Raw genomic sequence first — 13065 nt, 5'->3', positions numbered from 1 at the left:
TGGATATTGAAGGTTAATTAGTAAAAGGATGAGGATTTAAATTAGGATTTTTAAGCAACTTTTCCATCATATCTTGGTAGTGTTTATGATTTCTTACTGAAAACACTGGGTACCAAAATACACCACCGCTTTTTTATTAGACAACATGTATGGACAAACTCAATACAACTCCGAGAGATAAACTCAATCGAGGAATAATATCTAGAATTATATCTCTTTCTCTTGTGATTAGAATGTTTACAGATTCAAGTCCATGAACCTAATCACAAATAAAATACTTGAACGGTATCAAAGACCAATTGTCCAAGAATCAATTTAAACATAGTTGAAAATATAATCGACATGAATAGTAGATGTACGCGTAAAAATACATAGTAGTTCGTGAGTCGGTTCAGCCACAGTTCGCAAACCGGTTTGGAAACTTTAGCCCAAAATCGAGTTTCGAAGTTCACTGAACTTTTTAGGTTTGCGTACCAGTTTGCAAATTAACTTTACACCAAACCTAAGTTCCGGAGTTCACAAAAATGAATCGGTTTACGTACCGGTTTGGAAATGCTACCGAGTTCATGAACACAGAATTGTTTTAGTTCGCATACCGGTTTGGATACTCACCCCGATTTCCGTAAACACATTTCAAGAATGGTTTGCATATAAGTATGCATACCAATCCGGTTCACGAGTCACACAAATTTTCATATGATATACATAAAAATATGTTTACCACTAATCTGTTACTCTGCTACTTGTACGAATACATGTAATACAGATTCAGACTTATATCTTTCCCAGTAAAATAAATACCATTGTCTTGTATCATAATCAATAGTAGTTCTATATTTCTCTATATCAATTCGAAACATTCTTGAATGACATCAATGACACATATCACTGTTCCAGATTATTTCCGAATGATAAACTTGAATCACGATTTTGATTTTGATTTTGATTAACAAATTGTCCTTAACCGAAATTCATCAAGTATGAACAAATGTTCATTAATCTAGATAGCTTAGCCATTATATTTCGAGAAATTATCAAGATGAACTTGACTCGAAATTCTTGTTTATGAAGTTCTCCAAAAGCTTCGATTGATCTTCGCCTTCAAATGGTAGAAGGCAATGATGACTGCTGTCATCCTCTGTTTCCCAAATACTTTTTATCCTAGTCCGAGACTTAACTAATTGTAGACTAAAAATAAAGATATAGTTTTGACAACAAGCTTGAGATAGCGAAACTTGTGAGTTCGACCGAACAATGTTCTAACACTTACTTGGCAAGGTCTTTGTTTCAATAAGGCGACCCAAAACTTGTGAAGAGTCTCTTGAAATAATACATTTTGTTGGGAATGTAAATGCCTGCGGCTCATGGGAATCATCCACTGACGGTTCTTTTGTAGGAGAATTTACGACACTAACACATCTCTCCCAAGCATTTTCTGCCCAAGGATGAAGGTGATGATAAGAATATTCCTCAAATATGTCCATTATATTTTCCTAACAGTACTTAGTACTTTGTATAATTTCTCGGCAATAAACAAAATCTCTATGGCTTGGCATGTTTCTTGTTACTATAAGATTTCCCAAAAAATTCGCGCATGAACTTATGATCTTATATTGTCGTGTCAATGGATTTACCCGAGGTTCTTCAGCAGGAGAACTACGATCAATGATATCTCTCGCACCACTTATAGAAATTAGCGTCAATGCATAAACAATAAAAAAATGACCGATATAGTTGAAACGTCGATCGACTTTGCCACCTTGTGGTCGTACGTATATATCTTTTGATTGCACTTTTTATATGTTGGAATGTATGACTTAAGTGTTTGATGTAGAATGGGATTCACTTTTCTTATTTATATATAAACACATAGAGAGGTATGATTCCAGAATTGTTTCATTTTGTATTATATGCTCATTAAACCAATTCATTTGTAGAGTTCTTGATGTGCATGTATAACTAATTTTTATTCGATTTCCACTGGAAAAACCCATAAACCATTTCACAACTCTAGTAAAAAATATATTCCTATTTTTTAGTTTAGATATTATGCCGTTGAATCTCCTTTCACGTAAAGCAACGTGAAGCAAGATGGTGGTGGATGCTTAAAGAAGAAACATAGAGCTAGTGCAAGATAAATTGTGATTCAATATTGATATGGGGCATCAAATATGCATCAAAAATCACAGAAAACCAAAGTTTCATCAATTTCCCATACCTGAGTTGAGCTTCAATTACCTTCTTAGATGGAAGAGTAATATTGATTGATTTTTAAGCCTCTCAGCGATATCAATTTTAATTTTAACTTCAGCATGTTTGCTCTACTTCAACGAATCTCCTTTAGGTATATGCTATGAAGTACCAAACCGAGATCCAAAGAACGTAACCGCTTGTTCATTTAAAACTATATCAAAGGTAATCCATGGATTTGAACATATAAATCCGCAAATTGAAACAAGTAATCCTTGGGGAGTTTATTTGGATCAAAAGTTTAAATAAGTAAAAGATCATCATTTAAACTCTATGATCCGCCTGCTGTACTAAAAAAATATCACACCTGAGTTCAAACTTCGCCGAATAAATTCCTAGATTCATCTCCAAAATAATAATCCAACCTGCTAGTTTCCACACTTTTGATAAAACTTGTTAGAGCACTACTCGATCGAACTCATAAGCGTTGATATCTCAAGCTTGTTTGTCAATGTTAGTGATCAAAACTATAAGTCTTGATTTCTAGTCTACTTATAGATGTCTCGGACTAGGATAGATTGTGTAGTTGGGCATTATACTTCACGGCGTTAATTAATTGAATACGAAGAACTACTAAGGATATCTTGTGTAACTTCATCAACAAAAGGTATGTGGAGACTGAAACTCATCTATCACTTGGAAAGTATATTTCTACTTTATCTCCTATATTGAGACATAAGTCGTGTTACGATATAGTTTTCTATTATACACATTTGAAATTTCGATATGAGTTTAACTCGCTACATATTTATCGGAATATGTGTCGGTAAGCTTTCGCTTTAACCAAGTTCATCTTGATCATGTGAAAATCGCCGAGTAACATCTTACATGGTTTGTGTGATACAATCATTTGGTGTAGACTTGGAATGTTTCGTTATGGTTATTTCAATAACTTGAAAATTTCTTTGATGCTAATAGTGTGTGAAAACGACTATTGTCATCCTCTAAGAAAGTTTCAATGATTGAAATAAGAGCTTAGAATACTTAACCATCATTGGATCATAAACATATTGTGCATTATCGCATGTATGTCATCCATTTAACGGAGCTTAAGTATGCATACCCGTATGCGTACTTGAAGTTGTGAAATTTCGTGTACCAAGTACACATACCGGTACGCATTCTTGTGTAAGGTATAGGTCAGGGAATTTCTGCTGGGTTTTGGAAGTGTACTAAGTATGCGTACCCGTTTGCATACTTGAGTGGTTAAAGTTCTAAAATCAGTTGTTTCATGAACTAATACATTTATATATTAAGGAATGCATTCTTTGCAAACCATGACTATAATGTTCATGAATTGATTCGTGTGATCAAACTGTTTTTTCTTCAATTGTGTTCTCGTATACTTATATGAGAATATAGCAATTGAACAACTCTTTAACTAGTTTCATTTGAACGAGTTATGGTTAAGATGAATAAGGTTGATATGAGAGTGTTCATACAGCTAACCTCGGTTAAATACGGTTGAGCCAACATGGTGTACATGTTTAGGTACGGTAACTAAACCTAAATTAGGGTACATTTCATTTGTGTATAACAAGATAAGTTCTATCTAACGTTGAAAGATATTATCTTGAATCTAATCAGGTTTTCATCTAACGGTGAATATTGAATGCTTTGTTACCAAGGTAACTTAGATTGCAAACCATGATTTGGAAACTATATAAAGGAGAACTCTATCAACTGGGAAAAATAATACCCACACCTCCTGTGTGATACTAGTTGCATAAGCTAGAGTCCATTCTATTTTAACCTTAGGTTTTTCACGAAACCCTGTAGGTTAACGAATTGAAGAATTCATTGGGATTGTTAAGCCAGGCCCAACTATTTTCTTTGTAGTTGCATTATCTGATCTTGCTGTTTCTATCGTGTTTGGGTACTATCTTCCTTAAGATTGGATCGAGATTTAATCTCCGATAGGCAAGATAAAAAGTAATCACAAACATCTTCGTCTTATCGTTTTCGATTCCACAATATCTTGTTTCTCTACCATACGATTAAGATTATTGTGAGGTGACTGATATTTCTAGGCGGTTCTTCGTGAATATAAGTCCGGTATATCAATTGGTTCATGTTCACATTGATTTATCAAAAGACGGAACACAACTCGTAGGTACTTCTGTGGGAGACAAATTTATCTATTCCTATAGACTTTTCTATGTGAGACAAATTTGTTTATCAAGTTTTCGACTTTGGGTCGTAACAACTCTTGGTTGTGGGTGAGATCAGCTAAGGGAATCAAGTGCCTAATATCCTGTTGGGATCAGAGACGTAAGGAGCACAACTGTACCTTGAATCATTGTGAGATTGATTAGGGTTCAACTACGGTCAAGTCCGAAGTTCATTGGTAGTAGGATAGTGTCTGTAGCGGCTTAATACAGTGTAGTGTTCAAACCTGGACTAGGTCCTGGGATTTTTCTGTATTTGCGGTTCCTCGTTAACAAAACTTCTGGTGTATGTGTTATTTCTTTTACGCATTATATTTTGTTATATAATTTAAATATCACAGGTTGTGCGTTGAATCGTTCAATTGGTAAATCCAACCTTTGGTTGTTGATTGAAATTGATTGATCCTTGAACATTGGTCTTTGGTATCGTTCAAGTTACTTCTCTTATATTCAATCGGGCTCGCAAATTCCTATTTGATAATTGCAGATTGAATTGAGAAAGAGAGATACAATAACTCTTTGGTATACTTTTCTCTAGATTGATTCTAACTGTCTAGTTGATTCTCTTGAAAGTATATTGGATTTTGTCTATTCAGATTTCCAAATGAATTGTTGGGTGTGGTTGTTATACCCCTTTTTTTTTTTCAAAATTTCATATAATACTTATATATTATGCCGCCTTCCATTCACCAATTTCAAAACCAAGAAGTATTTAGAGTCCTGGGACTCCTGATCAATGAAGTCTGTAGTCATCTCCACAACAATGTTATCCTGCTCCAACAACCCTGCTGTTTTGTTCATGATGTCTTCAACCTCATTTTGTTCGTGTATATTTAAAGTCAAATGCATGGGTCATAGTAAAATAAGAGAAAAAAGAAAAAATTTAACTTAAAAAGGCTATTCCAGCCACGTCTAAAAAAAGTTTCCAGAAGAATAATAAAATCACCCAGTTACTCGTATAAATCACCAAAATGGCAAAGAGAAAGTCGACCTACTGGTGAAAAGAAGTTGGCAATTCCTATTGATAAAAAAAGTGTCACAGTCAAATGTCGTTCTGTATTTTAACCGCATCTTTTAACCTACACAATCTACACCGAAAACCTGTTTGTTTTTTTATAATAAAATTTTATAGAAATTAAAAATCAAAACAAACTTTTCCTTAATAAGCTTGGGTACGGGCACCCAGCCTATCTTGATCTAAAATATTAAAAATACACATTGGAGGATAACCCTTGTAGTTACGTGTTGCTGTCGCATTAGCAGTGGCATTTGCTAATGCAATTGCTGCCCGGTTTACTAGTTTTCTAGTTGAAACATAAGTAAAAATTTTTGAAGAAGGTAGAGCAACCAAAAAATTTGAGATTTTATCTTCCTAGATAGCTTTTGCACGCCAGTCCATACTGCTGTGAAGACCTAGGATGAGTCTAATCAGGTTGGTGTTGTGAGCTTCAATGCTGATAGTGGAAGCTTGAAGTTGTAGTCCCCATTTCCACGCCTCAGTTGCTGCCAAAACCTCTCCAACATCCTTATTCAGATCCGAGGTTTCCATGTGTTCGAACCTACCTGCAATAGCCCAAAGTATTTCTTAGAATCATAGATGTAGTTTTCGTGTTAGTTGTTTGGTTTCAATTTGTAGCAAAGTTGATTTTTGCGGTTACGAATTCTGGAATCTTCCAACTGTTTGTTTGGATTGGGTCGAAGGCAGGTGCAAGCTAGGTCTTATGCTTCGCTGAGCCTGCACATTCTCCAGTCAGAACTATTTGGCTATAGCAAAAGTATGTTGGGATTGGGATTGATTCCTCTAAAAGATTTATCACATCTAGCTAGCCAGATGTGCCAAATTACAACCTCACAAAGAGCATTCCAGGGACCCAATTCGCTATCCCAACTAAGGCTGCACATGGTGCGGTACGTCCCGTTCTCTAATGGAACCGGTTCCTATACTTGGTGTTGACCGGTACCTCATTTTGAGGACCTGTACCTGGACTTGTACCTGGACTTCCGGTAAATGTCCGATTCTACACCGGTACCGGGTTTTTACCTGAACTGTCCAATCTTCATTACCCAAAAATTCAATCAAACATGGAATTAAATTTCCCAAAACTCTACTTACTATCTGCTGTACAGATTAGAAATCTCGCCTAAAACCCCTTTCTTGCTTTGTATTACTGTAGGTAATGAAATCATGTGAGAAAACAAAATCATCTTTAGAACACCTTACTGTAATACTGTACCAAGTCTCCTAAGCAGAATAAATTTATTTCCACACTCAAAAGTCGATTACAATCTAAGCATCATACGGAAAGCAAGCATCACCAACAATGTTATTATATTTCAGTGTGACAACTTATTTACTTCCCAGAACACATTGAGAAGTAAAGCAAGTTGCAAATGATGAAAGTGAAACTCACACTAAGGACTCAGATAATGCAGGAATTATAAACAACGAACTTACTAATAGGAATAATTTGTGATAAAAATTCACCCCATATACAAAATGTAAGGAAAATATGAGTTTTTAAATCCTAGAAAATACCATATTCATCCAAAATGGAGAACCCAGACCATATCTTCAAAACTTACTACTAATTGGTGTTAACCAATTACGAACAACACGTCAACACCCATCTCTTCCACGAATTTAATCCAATTACCACTACCAATTCAAAATCTAACTGAAACCCAATTTTTTTTATTTCAAACCCTAACTTCAATTCCTTCTTCTCAATCATCCATCAAAACTTAAAACCACCCATATTTATGTTCTTCTCGACCTAATTCAACACCACTAGCAGAAACCCAGGCTTGATCTCCTTCTCAGTTTATCAAATCTCATCGAGAATAGCAGATCCAATCTACTTCTCGTCTTTGCTTTTATTCTCCACTGAAAATCTCAATCAATTCCTTCCTCGTTCAGTTGCCGCCACAAAACTATCTCATCTCCATTAATCACTCATCTGAAGTTGCTCTTCTCGATTCCTCCCTCTAATTCTTTCTTACAGTAGCCTAGCCTCCATGGATAAGAAGAAGAAGAAAAAAAAAGAATGAGGAGTGGAATCAGTTCCTTGATAGATATGACTCTCAGTACCTAAAGTGGACGACTGTGATTAAAATCTGATCAAAATATCAAAAACTGGTACTAACCGGTGTTTATAGTCCGGTATAAGCCGGTACCAAGCCAAGAACCGTTCCATGTACCTGTCCTATCCCGGTTCAGTTTTTCTGTCCCGGTACCTGTACCGGCTACACCGGTTCCGGTCCGGTACAAGTCTTCTTGACCGGTTCTTGTGCAGCCTTAATCCCAACCAACTGGATTGGGGCTCCAGCTAGTAATCCATTGTTGCAATGACAAATTAGGGATACCATGCACAAAAGGGTTTGCAAAAGAAGCAAACCAAACACTTCTAGCAAAAGGACAATTTATGAAAAGGTTTTTTATAATTTCATTGGGATGAGTACATAATAGGAAGATGTTTGGCATATCAACATACTTGGTAAGTTTAGCAGCTACCTAAACCATATTATGCATACATTTGAAGACGAATAGAGCTACTTTTGGGGATGTTTCCATACTCCAAATCTTCTCACAAGGGGACTTGATTATAGTATCAAAAATTTTAATACTATGATAGAGGGAGGCAGTTGTAAACTTTCCTTTTGGTTTCAATTTCCACCTGATTGTGTCATTCCTACTAAGACGAAAGGGGATGCGACATATGGTTTGAACAGTTCTGGTTCCGAACAAAGAATTTAGGGTGTCGAGGCTCCATATCTGATGTTCTACATTTATCAGAAGACTTACCGGATAAATATTGTCTGGGAGTTGGTTATTTTTAAGTTCTAGATACCAAGGTACCATTGATCCTCTGTAATATGGATAGTTTGGCCATTGCCAATTTCCCAAATGCAGTTAGGTTTAATAGACTCAATCCCTTGTAGAATGTAGTACTAGATCCAAGGTCCTGTGGTGCTAACATGTGGGTCAAGTGGATGTCGGCATTTGCTATAATGACTGGATTTCAGAGTTTTTCCCCATATTGAATCCGGGTTATCTAAGAGGTTCCAGGCGGGTCTTCCTAGTTGTGCTAGGTTATTTGCTTCTAAATCCCTAAAGCCCAATCCTCCTAGTGTTATTGGGATGCTGAGATTAGGCCAAGCTTTTAAAAAGCAACCATTTTTACCATCCTTCTTTCCCCACCAAAAATTTCTTTGTAGGAAAACGAGTTGGTTGGTAATGTTTTTTGGAATCTTGTAACAGTCCATTTGGTAGATGGGAAGAGATTCAAGGATAGCCTTAACTATCACAGTTTTAGCGGTTTGGCTCAGATATCTTCCTAACCAATTCTACAGTCTACTTCGAAATCTAGCTATCATTGAGTCAAAAGTTTTTATTTTGGAGGCTCCTACACAAAAAGCTGTACCTAAGTAGCTATCAGTGATATTAATTTTCTGAACCTTAAGAATTTTGTTATCATTTTTCCAAATTTATTAGGAAACCTATTACTGATGAAAATCCCAGACTTTTGAAAGTTTATCATTTGGCCAGTTGCTAAGCTAAAGGTGCGAATGATGTTTAGAATGTTTTGAGCATCACTAAGCGAGGCTTTAGAGAAGATGATGCAATCATCGGCAAAGACAAGATGAGTGATAGAAATATTATTTTGAGCTACTTTTATTCCTTGGATTTGGCCTTCGGCTTCTTTATGCCTTAAAAATCTAGTTAGTCCCTCCATACACAAGAGGAATAGATGAGGAGATAACGTGTCTCCTTGTCTAATTTCCCTAGTGGGTTTAAAAAAAATTCCACGTGAGCCACAGAGGACAATAATGGATGGTGTGCTGATGCATTGATTAATCCGCGAACACCAAGACTCACTAAATCCTAATTTCTTCATCAGTTCCATCAGGTACTCCCATCTAAGCCTATCAAAAGCTAGCTTTACTCATATCAAGTTTTATTCCCATTAGGCTACCTTTACCTTTGTATTTTTTTCATTTTATAGACCACTTCCTGAGCCATTACTATGTTGTCTGTGATTTTTCGATTATTCATAAAGGCAGAATGGAAGGGATAGATTATTCTTGAGAGAATTGGTTTGAGTCTATTGGCTAAGATTTTGGATATTATTTTATAAGTTGTGTTACACATACTGATTGGACGAAGTTAGCTGGGGAGGAAGGATTAAAGATTTTAGGGATGAGAACTAGAATGGTAGCATTTATTTCCTTGAGGAGATGACCAGTGCGAAAGAAATGTTGTACCATGGCAACAACATCCTCTGCACAATGGCCCATTGATGCTCAAAGAATCTAACATTGAACCCATCCGGGCCCGTGGATTTTTGAGCTGCTAAAGATTTGACAACTCCAGCAATTTCAGAGCAGCTTGGAATTGTTGTTAAGGTTTGGTTCTCCGCATCAGAAACTTTTGACTCAAAGAGGCTAGTGACAAGTTGAGAATTGAGGTTCGGATTTTCCATAAAGATGGTTTTGAAATGTTGGGTGAGAATTTCAGACATTTTCTTGTGATTATTGTGAGTGGTTCCATTTGGGTCAGTAAGGGTTGAGATTTTATTCCTCCTATGTCTATTGAGGGTACAAGTGTGAAAAAATTTGGTATTCCTACCCCCAAATTTGAGGTTGTTTTCCTTGCATTTTTCTTTCTAAAGTTGTTCCTCTTGATTATAAAGGGTTTCTAAATCTTTGATTTTCCTTTGGATGAGATCATCCTTGGTTCCATCAAGATTGGAGCTGTGGATAAGGTTTATTGTTTATAAAGTATTTCTAATATTTGTTTGAATTTTGCCGAAAACTTCCTTGTTCCATTTGGATAGTTCTCTTTTAACTAATTTAATTTTCGCTGATATTTTAAAAGTTGGAGATCCTACTATTGGTTGGTTCCAGCATCTCTAAATAATTTCAAGAACTTCATGAATTTCCAACCAGAGGCTAAAGAATTTGTAAGGGATAATGTTTGCAGTTGAGAAAGATAGGGGAGTGATCCGAACCTATGGGAGGGGGGAGGGGTGGAGGGGGATATGTGAGAGTAGCGCTGTGGTTTTTCGCTGACCAATCAGAGTAGGAGAGGGCTCTATCTAGCCTATCCTGAATTCGAGATGGGAATCTTGTTTATTCGACCATGTGAAGATCAGTCCAATAAAACCAAGATCCACCAAACCACAGCTTTCTATGATAGCTAAGATATTCGAAATTGAGTCCTGGTTGAAAGGATTTCCAACATATTTTCCACCGCTGACAGGGTTATATTTAGGCCTCCAATGATGAGCCAGGGATCGTCAATTTGGTTAGCTAGTTCTTCTATATTGAGCCAGTCTTTTATTCTTTCAGGTTTTTTGGGATTGCCATATAAGAAAGTAACGAAGGGTTTACTATGAGAAGAATCAATAGAGATGATAGAGACATGAATCATTCTTCGTTTTTTAAGGAGAACATCTAAAAAAATGTTTTCACATGCTAAACCTAGTCCCCCTAAGAGCCCTATACGGGAAACTAATGTAAAGTTACTAAAACCACAGGTTTCCAGGATTATGGAGACTCTATCATCCTTACATCGATTTTCCGAAAGGAAAACAAAATCCGGTTTGGCTGAGATACACAACTTATTTAAATGAGAGGAGGTTGTGGGATTTCCAGTTCCTTGGAAATTCCAAGAGAGAATATTCATAGAAGAAGGAGTTAGTAGAAATCTTTTAAACAGAAGTCACAAGGGAGCAAGCAGAGAGGCTTGAGATGCTATTAGAATTATAGAATCTTTAAAAGAGGAGCTATTGTGAGAACTATTGAAGCCTAAAGAGAAGTCGAACTATTAGACTTTAAGCAAGAGAACCTGAGAAGACTAAGAAGGTCCAAAAAATAATCTAAGAGAGATTCAAGGAGCAACAAAATAATCTAAGAGATATTCAAGGATCAACTACAAATAAAATACTGAGAGAGGTTCAAAAGCTGACAATTAAAGCAGTTAAAGGAAACCCGGGAAGAATAGAAATTTACTCAAAAAGATCCTAGGTTAAGGTTAATAGAAGTATCTGACTTGAGCAGACTTAAAGGTCCAAATACAGAGCTAAGGTCAAAACACTAATTAGTAACCAGAAGAGTATAGGTAGGAGAAATGCAAACAACAGGGTGGGTAAATAGTTAACGAAGTGCTAAAACAGATACACATAAACAAGTTGCATATATAATCAGTAGGGAAAATTAGAACCAATAATTTGAAACATATAACATGCAATTTGAAAAAGAGAGAATTGGATTCAAATTTCTAAAATGGATGTAAACTAGTTTGAATGATCAATGTTACTGATAGGCAGTGATATGTTCTATGTCTAGTGTGAGCAGATAGAAGTGACAGTGGGATAAAACCTAACTATGTTTTGTGGCTAGTTCTGTAAACCCTAATCTAATTCTAATTATCAAGGATGTGTTAAAATGTCCTTAGATTGCACAAATCAAAATTGAACTATGTTCTGTGGCTGTTCCTATCAATCCAAATCTAACTATGTTCTGGCTACAAGAATGTTCTTCTGACCTAGATTTCCAATCAAAATTCTTGTCTAGGGTTGGGCATATCAAGTATATTACAATCTCAATTAAGAACCAAAAGACTGAATTATAGGTAATTAATTAGTAAAAATTAATGAAAAGATCAGTCTTGGCTATGAACTGAAATTAGAAATTTAGGCAGTAGTGGTTTAGTTGCGAACCTGTGACATTTACCATGGAGTCCTTCACCTGCTTCTTTGTTGGTTGGTTCATTGCTTCAGCAGAGCGTGATTCCAGATTCCCATTATCCAAAAATTGCTCTTCATCACCTTTTAGATTGGATGCATATTTATCAATGGCTAGAGGAAGAGAAGTGGGAGAATTAGAGTCGTTGCTAGAATTTTCTGAATCTGGTTCTTCTATCAGCATATGAAAGGATGGGTTAGAGTTAATCAATTGGTTCGGGTGACGAGTCATATCTAGAAATGGAAACGGGCCTTCCCTGAGAACCGACCTACTCACAGAAACCTTTGAAGAAGATCCCTCTCCAATCTCATAGCAAGGCTTTTTTATTGGTGAGAAAGAAGGGCTATTAAGATTGCTAGGATAAGATCGAAGGTAATGCCACAACATCATGGAAGGTGAATTCACTAAAGCAACAGAGAAATAATTCTCCATTTAGTACAAGATTTGTCTTAGCAGAAGAAGACATAACTAAGCTATGATCATATAAGTTGTCAAAAAATTCGACTGAGAGTTTTGGATCTATATGGCCTTCATACCAGCTATCTGAGCTTATCTCAGGGCGAGACGATTTGAGAGTCATACATAGTATCAAGAACTCCATTATGGAGTACAGAGCAGTGCTCGATTCGGTGAGCCAAACGAAAGCAATAGATGCAAAAATATAAGGTAACACAATTACTTGTTTCACTAAGGGTCTCTCAATGTTAAGTATAGCCTTGATTCTCACTATACCATCTTCTAGAGGAACACAATTCATATGTCTAGTGCAAAGAACCATGCCAACACATGAGGCTATCTGAGCGACTACTGTTTCATTTTGCATATTTGGTTGAAGGTCTTGGATGGAGAACCAAGTTGTAAAGAAACATAAGTCATGATAGCTGATAGAGATAGAGGGATA

At 36.2% G+C, this 13065-nt stretch overlaps 1 protein-coding gene across 1 annotated transcript; it reads right to left on the bottom strand.

Annotated features, from left to right (window-relative positions):
• Nucleotides 1-5644: 5644 nt before the first annotated feature.
• On the bottom strand, nucleotides 5645-12596 carry LOC113341358. The gene is made up of 2 exons (XM_026586265.1): nucleotides 12140-12596; nucleotides 5645-5981 (listed from the first exon to the last, which is right to left on the bottom strand). The coding sequence occupies exons 1-2, from the start codon at nucleotides 12594-12596 to the stop codon at nucleotides 5791-5793; spliced, it is 648 nt and encodes a 215-aa protein (XP_026442050.1). The 3' UTR covers nucleotides 5645-5790.
• Between the last annotated feature and the right edge of the window lie 469 nt (nucleotides 12597-13065).

This window comes from Papaver somniferum, unplaced genomic scaffold (assembly GCF_003573695.1).
Source record: "Papaver somniferum cultivar HN1 unplaced genomic scaffold, ASM357369v1 unplaced-scaffold_29, whole genome shotgun sequence".
Classification (NCBI taxonomy): Eukaryota; Viridiplantae; Streptophyta; class Magnoliopsida; order Ranunculales; family Papaveraceae; genus Papaver; species Papaver somniferum.
Note: the sequence above shows the minus strand (reverse complement) of the source record. Positions and strands in the feature narration are given on the sequence as shown.

Bases quoted from the DNA above. Each gene is read 5' to 3' on its own strand.
- LOC113341358 (XM_026586265.1), bottom strand. From the start codon at position 12,596: ATGGAGAATTATTTCTCTGTTGCTTTAGTGAATTCACCTTCCATGATG. The intron at 5,982-12,139 runs GTTCGCAACTAA...GGGCTATTGCAG, and splicing joins CTCCATGGTAAATGTCACAG to GTAGGTTCGAACACATGGAA.